Below are 13,685 nucleotides of genomic sequence, written 5' to 3'. Positions count from 1 at the left end.
TTTCTTCCTAGAATCACAGAATATTTAAATACATCATCTTGTAGGTAATTTTTGCAAATACCAAATACTAAATAATACATAATTTAATTTCTTGTCTTTGGCTCAGACCATTATACTGTACCAAAAAATTTTCTGTAGCACTTCACTTTGTAACAATCAGAATGACATGTAATTTCACTTATCAAGTACTATAAAAATGCCAAAATTCTTATATTGCTTTTATTAGGCTAGGTTAGAACCAATCATTTTAGTAAAAGATATAAAGTAGTTAAATGTTTTATTAACTTTACACATGGGTACATCACTGTAAGACTTGATCAAGCAGTGTTACAAAGAGCACTTAAACTTGTTGGGTTGGAGTTTTGGGTTGATTCAATACTTTCAAGCAAACTTTTGATTTGTAACCTCTGGCAGGAGTGACTTTCCCCTCTTTCCTTACTATTCCCCTTCAAAAAAAGAAAAAAAGAAAAAGTGAAAATTTTATAATTCTATGAGAGATTGTTTTCAATATTTGTCACACCATTAGAAAGTAGGCTTTCAATAAGCAATAAACAAGAATGACAGGTTTGACTTGGAATTTATTTTTTTTCAACGGGTTTTTTTGGTAAGGCCTTGCTAGGTACAAAATTCTGCACACCTGGGAAGGCAAAAGGAAAAATAGCGACATTTATCTCACTGAAGGCTCAGTAATGATTTGGGAAGATGAGACAAATATTAACTATTACAGCATTTTTTATCATATATTAAGAGGTAATAATCTTATTGATTCAAACACAGGAGTATGTCTTCCCTCTTTTAAATTTGAATTAAACTCCCCATATTTAAAGTTGAGATTTTGGTAAAGTTTACAGTCTTTGTGATGAAATGCAGCATAAAAACATATTTTCTCTATATTTTTTTTCAGTTATAGATAATGCAACTTGCAAAACTTTCTGGAAACATGAAACAAGAAAATAATATTTAAATATAATCATTATGTCTCTTTATCCACGGAAACTGCTTCATTTCACTATCTTCCATCTGTGCTCATGCCTTGCATCAAATATTGGGGAAACTAAAGTGTGAAGAAAGAAACAAGTGTTTTTCATAGCCATTACTCTCTGCAATGGGAGTGTTATGGTTCAAACACATCTTTTTGGAGAACTTTGTTGAGTCCAATGGACTATCCCAGACAGTTTTCACCTCCCTTCTGATTTCATCTTGCTTGACTTTGAATTTCAGAGCACCCCCTCTTATACCAAATATACCTTTCCTCTGGGCCTGGAATGCTCCAACTGAACTTTGTTTTGGAAAGTCTGGTGATTCAATAGATCTGAGCCTCTTCTCTTTAGTAGGAAGCCCCCGAAGAGATGTCACACGGCAAGGGGTTACGATATTTTATATTGATAGACTTGGCTACTATCCTTATATAGATAAAATAACAGGCACAAGTGTGCATGGAGGAATCCCCCAGAAAGGGTCCTTAAAAGACCATTTGGAGAAAGCTGAAAAAGACATTGCCTTTTACATGCCAACAGACAATGTGGGGTTGGCTGTCATAGACTGGGAAGAATGGAGGCCCACCTGGATAAGAAACTGGGCACCTAAAGATGTTTACAAGAATCAGTCTATTGAGTTGGTTCAGCAACAAAATATACAACTTAGTGTCAAAGAGGCCACCGAGATAGCCAAAGTAGAATTTGAAAAGGCAGCAAAGAGTTTCATGCAAGAGACTTTAAAGTTGGGAAAATTACTTCGACCAAATCACTTATGGGGTTATTATCTTTTTCCTGATTGTTACAACTATGGTTTTAATAAACCCAATTTCAATGGAAGTTGCTACGATATAGAAAGGAGAAGAAATGATGATCTCGAATGGTTGTGGAAGGAAAGCACTGCCCTTTTCCCATCCATCTATTTGAACAGTGTCTCATCTATTCGAGGAGGTGCACTCTATGTCCGTAATCGTGTTCAGGAAGCCATTAGGGTTTCTAAAGTATCTGATGCTAAGAATCCAGTTCCAGTTTATGTATATGCCCGCCCAGTTCTTAGTGATCTAACTATGAAATATCTTTCAGAGGTAAGTTAAGGTATGAGGGCTATGAAATAATGTCCACAAATGGTGCTTAGTGAAATTTAATATCATTTTTAAAGGAAGTAAAATTTAGCTTTTAACGTTATTTAGCAATATGCACACAAATAGTTGTACATCATTATATGAATGCCAAATAAAAATACGTTTAATAGTTATTACACTCTCATAATCTTTTAGCAACCATGGAGAATTAGGCAGTATAGACAATGTATTAACTGAGTTTGTTTATTTTTTACTCATAAACTTGCTCTCTTGTTAATAGAAGTAATTAAAAGGATAATAGTTTTTTTTTTCTTAATAGTATGACAGTTGCTGTGTAAGATATAGAAATAAATAGTGGATAAATATTTAAATTATTATTGTTGGGTGAGCATGCACAGCTTCCCTGTTATTGTTCTCTGTGTAACACTTCTATTTCATTTCTATCTGCTGTCACATTTGCCAGGTTGACCTTGTGAATACACTTGGTGAAACTGTTGCTCTGGGTGCCTCTGGAATTGTTATATGGGGAAGCCTTGGTTTAATGCGAAAAAAGGTAAGTTTAATTGGTAGAAAATAGATGAAAATATTTCTACTTTTAATGTTTTTGAGGATTATTTTGGTATGGAATAAGAAAATAAGTACTATGCTTGGCACATGGTAGTAGGTGTTCAATTAATACTGGCTAAATAAAGATATCTTGCACTTGTATGGTTATGTTGTAAGGCAGAAAATATTGTACCCGTTTTCCGGTGAGGAAACAGAAATTCAGGGAGATTAATTGAAATTCTCCAGGCTACGTGGCTAGTAAGTAGCAAAAACAAGACTGTTATCTGTTTCCTGACATGGTGTTTGGTGTCAGAAGGTAGGTTTCTCTTCACTTTTTTCCTTATTTAATTCTCCCTGTCAGATCTTTATCCCCCACCTCTTCAGTCTTTTTCTCTCAATACGAGAGTAAAGCTTCCATATGAACACGGCTGAATTTGAGCTGTACTTTTCCTTCTCTGATGGACGTGGAAATACTAGTGATGAACGTGCCCTGGAGAATGTCAAATGAAGCTCATGGCCCAGGGGTCCTGCCCTAGACGCTGTACAGAGTAGACTTTACACTCACAGACCAGAAAAGTCCTTTTAAGGAAGATTATATTCATTTCTTGTCCTTCAGATAGAGTAGTCATGTTCTCATTTCATTTCAAAATACTTAGTCACATCTGTAAATTTTTTTTCAGGGTAATTTGAGCCCTTATGCCTACTGTATAATTCTATTGTCTCCAGTTTGATCTCCAATAAAAAGAAATAACAGAAAATATAAGTTCAGAGCAATGTATATGTCCCTTGGTATATCTTTTATATATCAGAAACCTACTTTAAAACTAGAATTCTAAGTATATTACTAATTTATATTATTTGTTTTCCCGAATCCTTTCTTAAGTGTTCTATTAATTCTATGATGGAACCATTAATAAAATCTTCATATGACTTCCTTTTTTTTTTTTTTAAGTGAGAAAGAACTCCACTCTTATGAGAAATGAATCAGGCTTTGGCCAATAAGTAGGATGATGTGACATACTATTTAAGTGTCACACTTGTTTAATGGCCCTTTAATCTGAGATTTACATTCTACTACCATGCCTCACAAATTATCTTCAGCATTATTTATTCAGAGATGGTCTTTCAACTTTAATATGACTATATTCTACTAAATGGTATCTTCTTGATAGTGTCCTCTGTGGACTCTGTTCTATATATTTCTGCTACCTTTCCCAATTTATGATCATTTCGAATGCTAGTTCTGTCATTATTTCCCCCCTTTTTAATGTCATTTGTAATTAATAGGTTCACGGAGTATTTGTCATGTTTCCTCTGATTCATTGGAAACTTGAAAAACTGGTAATTGCAGGTATACTGGCAATTACTGAAATTGACATAAGACAAACACAAGTAAACCATTTCCTTCCATTCTGTCTTATTAGATTCAGTGGAGTGACCAAGCAGCTCTACAGGTTCCAGCTTGTGAGACCTAATTGTTAAATATTCAGGAATTTTGTGATTTTGTGAATCACAAAATCAGATTAGTAAAAATTAAATTGTAGAACTTACAATAGAATAAATTATGTTAAAAACAAAGGTAATAAATACTCAAAATATATCCATTCTTTTACTTCATATTACCATTAATTTTGCTCTTTATGCATTTACAATTATTCTGGTATCTATACCAGTGTCTTTAAAAAATTCATTGGATGACTTGTATTAGCTTTTAATTTCATTTTTCCATGAACTTTTTGAAGTATCCTTGTATACATGGAAATACTATGTAATGGTATGCTACTCCACACCATACTACCATACTGTGGTGTACTCTATACCCAATTCTGCATTCAGTGATGTCAGGTTGGTAGCTTGAAATTAAATTGGCCATAGCAGAAGTATTTATAGCATGGATATATATGATATCAACCAGGCCTTCTATATTAGACAGCCCAGACTTAGGTCTTTTCATAGACTACATCTCATGTGCTCTAATGATTTTCAAATCATTCTCATCCCTTTCCTCCTCTTTTTGCCTAACCCTTGTCTCTGTGGAGTTGAGGAACCAACTGCAGTGTCATCTGAACTTGGTGCAAATTCTCATACATCCTTGGTACTGGCAATATAGTAATGTAGAATATTGTCAAAGTCCACACACTCTTGGAGCTCATGAGTGCTTAGGAACAATACACAAAGGGAAAAATATTTGATGTGGCAAGTGCTATACAGAGAATTAAAATAGAGGTATGTGACAGAGTCAACCAAAAAGGTATCCAAGAAGGGCATTGGCTAATTAAAGCTGCCATGTGAATGACAAGATGTAGTCAACAATGTTAAAAATTAGAGGAAAGAGCATTCCAAGCAGAGGAAACAGTAAGTGCAGTTTGAAGTGAACCTGCCATGCTAGTGAAACAAGTGCGATGTCTAAGTTAGAGTGGGTGTGGGAGGGTCGAACAGTTACACCATAAGTGGTTGAATTTTATTCTAAACACCATCCAAAGCCACTGGAGAGTTAAGAAGAAGAAAAGTATATTAGTTTTCTATTGCTTCCATAAAAATTACAACAAACAGTGGCTTAAACAATGGAAATTTATTATTTCATAGTTTTGTAGGTCAGAAGTCCAACCTGGGTCTTAATGAGTTAACAACATCATGGTGTTGGCAGGGCTGCATTCCTCTCTAGGGGAGGATCCTCACTTGCTCACTTGAGTCATTGGCACTCAGTTCCCTGCGGTTGGAGCAATGAGATCTACATTATCTGGCTGGCTGCTGGCTAAGGGCTACCGCCACCTTCTAGACACCATTACATTCTTTAGCTCATGGTACTCTTCTTCTGTCTTCAAAGTCAACACTGGTGGGTTGAGTCCTTCTTACACTTTGAACTGCTCCTCCTCCTTCCATTTCATCTTTCTAACCCAGCTGGGAAAGTTCCTACCCTTTCAAAAACTCACGTAATTAGACTAAGCCTACCTTGATAATTCAGAATAATCTCCCCTTCTCAAGGTCCATACCCTTAGTCACATCTGCAAAGTCCCTTCTAAGCTAACATAGTCACAGATTCCAGGGGATTACAGTGAGGACATATTAAGGCCATATGCTGCCAACAATGGATGGCATCATCTCAAGGAAGGTAACAAGAAATCAATTCAAGTGGAAGCTGCCGTGATTCCTTGACTTGCTGCCAACCTACCACCACTACTCCCTCTGGTCTGCTGAAGGACTAGCACGGCCAGCTCACTAACTGGAAATGCTGACCATGAAAGAAAGTGAGGATCTTTAATATTTTAAAAAGGACATTGTCCCGATTTTAGGACATACCAGTCTCAAGATGAATCATTTCAGTTACTCAGCACTCATACTCTGCCAAATTTGTAAAAAATCTATCATTATTTGCTTGTAACTTGACTACACATAAAATTTAATATAAGGTATACTCAGTTGAACCTGTTTAGGTGTTTTGAGCCAGCAATTTCGAAACCACTCTTTTCAGTGCTGTTTAAACTTGTCTGAGAAATGTGATGCTTATTACGTTTATTTATATTTTAATGAGTGTTAATTGAAGATGTGCTAGGTCCTGTGTTAAGCCCTTTTCTATGCATTGTATCTTTTTATCTATACAACAACCCTGTGAAGTACTTACCATGATTATCCTCATTTTATTGAAGATGAAGGTAAAGCATAACCAGTTTAATTGATTTGCCAAGGGTCACCCAGGTAGGAAACTAAGACTTAAAAAGCTTGAGAGATTCTCAAGTTCATGCACCTAGTTGTTGATGCAACTGGGACTCCAGTAAGGGCAAAAGGACTCTAGAGCCCATACACTAACAGATTTACCATTCTGACCCTCATTAGTTAATGAATTGTTGAGGAAAATTGAGGCTAGGGTATGCTAAGTCCCAACTGGCCAATTATTTGTTGCATGAAACAGCATGTGAAACTTTCTTACAAATGTTACATAAAACAGTTGAAAGAATTTTGCTTTTTAAGGTAAAGATAAAATAAATCCTCCTTCTTGCTGTGCCTGTTGTTTTGTTCTTCCTTAACAATTGCTTACTGCAGTGAATTAATTCACATACAAACTAACTTGTCTCTTTATATCTTGACCATCATATAATTTTACAGAAATCTTGCTTGAACCTAGAAGATTACATGAAGACTACACTAAATCCTTACATAATCAATGTCACCCTAGCAGCCAAAATGTGTAGCCAAGTGCTTTGCCATGAGAAAGGAGTGTGTACAAGGAAACACTGGAATTCAAGTGACTATCTTCATCTGAATCCAACAAATTTTGCTATTCAAATTGGGAAAGGTGGAAAATACACAGTACATGGACAACCCACACTTGAAGACCTGCAACAATTTTTTGAAAAATTTCAGTGCAGCTGTTTTCCCAACTTAATTTGTAAGACAGCTGATATAAAAGACATTCGTACTATTGATGTGTGTATTGCTAACGGTGTTTGTATAGAGGCCTTTCTAAACTCAGAACCCAGTGTACAACCTACCAGCTGGCAAGAAAAGACTTCTCTCACTTCTGAAAATGTCTCACTTTCTACATCATCTGCCACAAAGTTTTTTGTAAATACTTTGTTTCTCACCATGAGTTCTTCTGCAGTGAATTTGTCATTCTACATATTAGCTTATGTGAGAAATAGGTCCATTTTAAACTGTGCTTTTTAGACTAAATAAAATCTGAAAGGAACTTTTATCACTGAAAGGTCATTTTTTGTTTCTGAATGACTATACCTAGCGAATGGTGGTTTTCTTTGAACTTGATAAACTCTGCAATCTTGTAGGAATTCTCAACCCTGGGTTCACGATTTGTATTCCAGGTCTCAATAGCTTGTCCATCAGTATTACCTGGCTTCTACATGAACTGAGATCTGTTTCATATGTAAAACTGCCAGGAGTTTTTCAAAGCAATCATTCCGCATAAGATACTGACATTTTGATGAAATTCAAATTTGACATGGAGTGGTTAAGAATTTGAAAGTGAAAACCCATTCATAAAACACATCTCAGTAAAATTTAGAGAACCTGGATATATCTCTTTCTCCTCTGCTTACAATCAAGAGAGAGGGAGAGAGGAAAAGGGCAAAGGTGGGAAAGAAGAAAACAAAAGAAGGAAAGAGATAAAGGAAAAGAACTAGAATTCTTTACTTTCTCTGGTGCCACTGAGGACTCTAATTTGCACAGGATTGAAAAGAACGTCACAATTAGCTTTTGCCTTTCTGTTAAAGCCTACAGTGATTGTAGTTGAATGCCTTACCTAGTATGACCCACATAAATCTTACTCCCACCTCCTGCCTCTCCCCTTGCCTCAGAAACCAAAAGAGATGAAGCCATAGAGCAATGCCACTGTTTGGGATATGTTAATCTGCAGTCTGTTACATATTATCAGATTATGGTATGGTTAAAGTCACAAAGATCTTAAACTAAACTCTTCGAGGCTTTAAATTTATTGTGAGGAAAAAGGAAAATGTTTTATATGTTACATACCTCTTTTCTTTCTGTTTAAGCTTTAATATCTGAATTGAGAAGGAGATGCAATAAGCAATCAAATAATGACTCAGATTTTTACTATATGTTTGTAAGCTCCAATAATTTTTTTTAAAAATTGTGGCTTGTATATTCTTTTACACTGTTAGTTTAAAATCTTTTATATTCTTATAAAGTCATTACTGCTCATTGTAAAGTAATGCAAAGTGGAAAACTGTAAGTCCCCTTTCCTCCTCCCACCATCAGTGATAACTCCTGGTTACAGTTTCTTCTGTATAACTCCAGAAATTTCCTAGGAATATGAAAGCAAATGCATGTTTATTAACAGAAATCAGAAGCAAATGTATGTGTGTTAACAAAAATTGGGCTATGGTGTCCATAATTGTCTATAACTTGCTCTTCCATATAGCAATATATTTTGAGCATCTGTCCATGTCAGTACATCTTTGTAATGACCACATCATACTCCACTGTACCAGTATATGACAATTTTTTTTACTAAGTGTTTATTGATGGGCACTTCTTTTTCTGAAGAATTTTTTCTCTATCACAACTTTTTAGTTAGTATCTTGGAGCTATACATCTTGGCAAACTTTGCCAGGATAAAATGGAATTGCTGGTGCAAAGGGTATGTACATTTCAACTTAGACAGATATTGCAAAATTGTCTCCCCAAAATTTTGTTCTAGTTAATGATCTCACTAATAGTGAATGAGAGGGCTGATTTTCTTCACTAACATTGGCTTTATCAAATTCTGCAGTTGTTGTTTATCTGATAGGCAAAAATGGCATCTCATTTTAACTTGGTTCTTAAACAGCAATGTTGAAATTTTTCTATAGTTTAATAAGGGTACTCTGTTTTTCTCTTGCTAAGCCTTTTTTTTTTTTTTTTGTCCTTTTTTGTGACCGGTAACGGTATCGCAACCCTCGGTGTCGCACCCGTACCGCGACCAGCAACGGGATCGCAACCCTCAGTGTCGCAGCCTCACCGCGCTCAACCAGTGAGCGGACCGGTCTCTATATGGGATCCGAACCCTCGGTGGGAGCGCCGCCGTGCTCCCAAATGCCGCACTCTACCAAGTGCACCACCGGGCCGGCCCAGCCTTTTGTTTTTTTAGAAGAAACTTTGTTTAGTTTCTCATTTATATCCAAATTCTATTTTTGTAGACGTTGCCATCTCTGAAAATTAAGATGTGGATTTTCAGACACCAATAGAACAAAACAAGAAAACCAAATATCAGAGACTAGCTTTAAAAGAACTTTTTAAAATCTTTATTTATTATGTTGTATTTTACTGTGATAATCATTATTCTTAAAGTACATCAGTCACAAGCAGTTACAAATTCATCTCTTCCCTGAATCTCATTGCTTCTATAAGGTTATAGAACCTCACAAAGTTTTGGCACATAACTCTTGTATAAGAAGTATTTAGAAGGGATTGTGGAAAGATGGTAGATTATAGGTGCACTCCTCCATAGAAGACTAGAACAGGCCTATTGCCACCACTGCCACAGTCGCTGGTGCCATTGTCTGGCCTAGAACCATCACCAGCCTTCCCACAGAGAGGTTCATCCACTCCCTGCTGCTGCTGACTGCAGTGCAGATCCCACCCCTCCTGCCACCGACATGGCCAGCCTGGTCATGCAGGCCCCCCTGCCATATATGACCAATACATGTGAGTTCACCCGATGACCAGCCCTACAAGAATCTATAAGGAAGTCCTACATCTATAAACCAAAAAAACAATAATCACCACCATGAATACACAAGAAAGAACACCACCCACTGATAGAACAGATATGCAAACAAGGAAGACAAAGAAAATATATCTTACCACCTCAAAAACCAATGAGCACCAAAGACAATAAAAGGGAAAGATAGGAAAAAAAGATATTTAAAACAATGAAATGAAAATTAATGACATGCCAGGAGTAAGACAATATCTTTCTTTCGATAATGATTCTAAATGTAAATAGATTGAATTCCCCACTCAAAAGAAATAGACTGGCTGGCTGGATTAAAAAGCTAGTCCCAACTTTATGCTGCCTACAAGAATTCACCTCACCTGTAAAGACTCACACAGGCTAATAGTGAAGGAGGAAAAAGATATACCATGCAAACGGAAACCAAAAGTGAGCAGGAGTAGCTAATCTTCTATAGGCTAAAATAGATTTTAAACCAAAAACCATAAAAAGAGACAAAGAAGGCCACTATAAAATGATAAAGGAGTCTATCCATCAAGAAGACATAACAATCATAAATATACATGCACACAACACTGGAGCACCCAGATATATAAAGCAAATACTACTAGACCTAAAGAGAAATATAGACCCCAATACAATAATAGTGTGGGACCTCGGCACCTCTGTGCCAACATTGGGCAGATCATCTAGGCAACACATCAATAGAGAAACACAGGAATTAAAGTACATGTTGGACCAATTGAATTTGGCAGACATCTGCAGAACATTTCACCAAACCACTACAGAATATACCTTCTTCTCTATAGCACATGGAACATTCTCCAGTATGAAACATGCACAAACAAAAATCAGAAATGAAAAAGGTGACATTATAACTAATACCACTGAAATATAAAGAGTCGTTAGAGACTATTATGAACAACTATATGCCAACACATTTGATAACCCGGAAGAAATGGATAAATTTCCAGACACATACAAACTAACATGACTGAACCAAAAGAATTAGAAAACCTGAACAGACCAGTAATGAGCAATGAGATTGAAGCAATAATCAGCAGTCTTCCAACAAAGAAAAGCCCAGGACCAGATGGCTTTACTACTGGATTCTACCAAGCCTTTAAAGAGGAATTAATGCCAGTTCTCTTCAAACTATTTCAAAAAATGAAACAGAGGCCATTCTCCCAAACTCATTCTATGAGGCCAGCATCACCCTGATACCAAAATCAGACACAGATATAACAAAAAAGAAAACTACAGGCCAATGTCCTTGATGAACACACATACAAAAATCCTCAGCAAAATATTAGCAAACAGAATACAGCAGTACATCAAAAAGATTATACATTATGCTCAAGTGGGATTCATTCTAGGGATGCAAAGATGGTTCCACATATGCAAATCAATAAATGTGATACACCACATCAACAAAATCAAGGACAAAAACCACATGATTATCTTAATAAATGCAGACAAAGAATTTAACAAAATTCAACATCTCTAAATAATAATGATTAAAAAAATTAGGTACAGAAGGAAAATATCTCAATACAATAAAAGACATATATGACAAACCCACTGCCAATATCATTCAGAATGGGGAAAAGCTGAAAGCTTTTCTTTTAAGAACAGGAATAAGACAAGGATGCCCACTCTCACCACTCCTATTTAACAAAGTACTGTAAATATTAGCTAGAGCAGTCAGGCATGAGAAAGAAAGAGGATCCAAATTGGAAAGGACAAAGTCAAATTTTCCCTTTTGTGGATGACATGATCCTATAAATAGAGAGGAAAACCTAAAGACTCTACTAAAAAAATCTTAGAGCTGGTAAATGATTTCAGTAAAGTTGCAGGATAAAAAATCAACATGCAAAAATCAGTAGCATTTTTATACTCTAACAATAAACTAGCAGAAAAAGAAATCAAGAAAACAAGCCTATTTACAACAGTCACCAAAACAAACAAACAAACAAAACAAAAACCTAGGAATAACTTTAACCAAGGAGATGAAAGATCTCCACAAGAACAATAAATCACTGCTGAAAGAAATTAAAAGAGACACGAAAAGATGGAAAGACATCCATGCTCATGGATTGGAGGAATTAGCATTGTGAAAAGTCCATACTACCCAAAGTGATGTACAGACTCAATGCAATCTCCACCAAAACACCAAGGATGTTCTTCACGGAAATAGGAAAAAAAAAATTCTAACATTCATATGGAATAACAAATGACCCCAAATAGCCAAAGCAATCCTGAGAAAAAATAAATAAAGCTGAAGGCATTACACTACCTGACTTTAAATTATACTAGAAAGCTATAGTAACCAAAGCAGGATGGTACTGATGTAAAAACAGACACACGGACCAAGGGAACAGAATAGAGAACCCAGAAATAAGTCCACAGACTTAATGACCAACTGACCTTCAACAAAGGCACCAAGAACATAGACTGGGAAAATGTCTGCCTCTTCAATATATGGTGCTGTAAAGCTGAAGGCATTACACTACCTGACTTTAAATTATACTAGAAAGCTATAGTAACCAAAGCAGGATGGTACTGATGTAAAAACAGACACACGGACCAAGGGAACAGAATAGAGAACCCAGAAATAAGTCCACAGACTTAATGACCAACTGACCTTCAACAAAGGCACCAAGAACATAGACTGGGAAAATGTCTGCCTCTTCAATATATGGTGCTGGGAAAACTGGACATCCATGTGTAGAAGAATGAAACTAGACCTGTACCTCTTGCCATATACCAAAATCTACTCAAAATGGATTAAAGACTTGAATATAAGATCTGATACAATAAAACTCATAATATAAAACATAGGAGAAATACTTCAGGATGTAGGACTGGGCAAAGACTTTGTGAATGAGACTTCAAAAGCAAAAGCATCAAAAGAAAAAATAAACAAAAGGGATTATATTGAACTAAAAATCTCTGCGCAGCAAAAGAAGCCATCAATGGAGTGAAAAGACAACAGACAGAATGGGAGAAAATATTTGCAAACTTTCCATCTGACAAGGGATTAATATCCAGAATATAGAGGAACTCAAATAACTTAATAGTGGAAAAAAAAACAAGTAACCAGATTTAAAAAATGGGCAAAGAAACTTAATAGACATTTCTCAAAGGAAGAAATACAAATGACAAACAGACACATGAAAAAAATGCTCAACATCCCTAAGCATCAGGGAAATGCAAATCAGAACTACTTGAGATATCATCTCACCCCAGTTAGACTATCATCAAAAGGAGAATAACACATGCTGGTGAGGATGCAGAAAAAGGGGAACCCTCCTATGCTGTTGGTGGGACTGTAAATTAGTGCAGCCATTGCAGAAAATAGTATAGAGATTTCTCAAACAACTATGGATAGAGCTGCCATATGATCCAGCAAAATTCCTCTGTTAGTTATATGCCCAAAGGAATGTCTAAGGGATACCTGCACTGTCATATTTATCACAGTGCTATTCACAATAGCCAAGAGATGGAACCAACGTAAATATCCATCAACAGATGACTGCATAAGGACAATGTTGGTATATATATATACACGATGGAATACCACTCAGCCATAAAGAAGAATGAAATTCTGCCATTTGCATCACTGTGGATGAGCTTGGAGAAAATTATGTTAAGTGAAATAAGCCTGGCACAGAAAGAGAAATACGACATGTCCTCACTCATAAGTGGGAACTAAAAAATAAACAAATAAATTAAAAAGGAAAAAAGAAACATACAGCAATTACAATAATATGTTGAACTTTGAAAAAGAAAGAACAGAACTGTGGTTGCCAGAAGTGGGAAAGGGGGAGTGGGAGGAGGAGTTAGCAAGAAACTGGTAAAGGGTCACAAAGAATGATTATGTTTCATAATGATTAA

The 13,685-nt window shown here is 36.0% G+C and overlaps 1 protein-coding gene across 1 annotated transcript; it reads left to right on the top strand.

Annotated features, from left to right (window-relative positions):
* Positions 1 to 1,105: 1,105 nt before the first annotated feature.
* Positions 1,106 to 7,267, top strand: SPAM1 (sperm adhesion molecule 1 (PH-20 hyaluronidase, zona pellucida binding)). Its single transcript, XM_008585623.1, has 3 exons — positions 1,106 to 2,059; positions 2,520 to 2,609; positions 6,707 to 7,267. Exons 1-3 carry the CDS (start codon positions 1,106 to 1,108, stop codon positions 7,265 to 7,267), a joined length of 1,605 nt encoding a protein of 534 aa, XP_008583845.1.
* Positions 7,268 to 13,685: the final 6,418 nt, after the last annotated feature.

Source organism: Galeopterus variegatus, unplaced genomic scaffold, assembly GCF_000696425.1.
Source record: "Galeopterus variegatus unplaced genomic scaffold, G_variegatus-3.0.2 Scaffold3646, whole genome shotgun sequence".
In the NCBI taxonomy this organism is placed as follows: domain Eukaryota; kingdom Metazoa; phylum Chordata; class Mammalia; order Dermoptera; family Cynocephalidae; genus Galeopterus; species Galeopterus variegatus.
The sequence above is the reverse complement of the archived record's forward strand: the minus strand, read 5'-3'. Positions and strand labels throughout refer to the sequence as shown.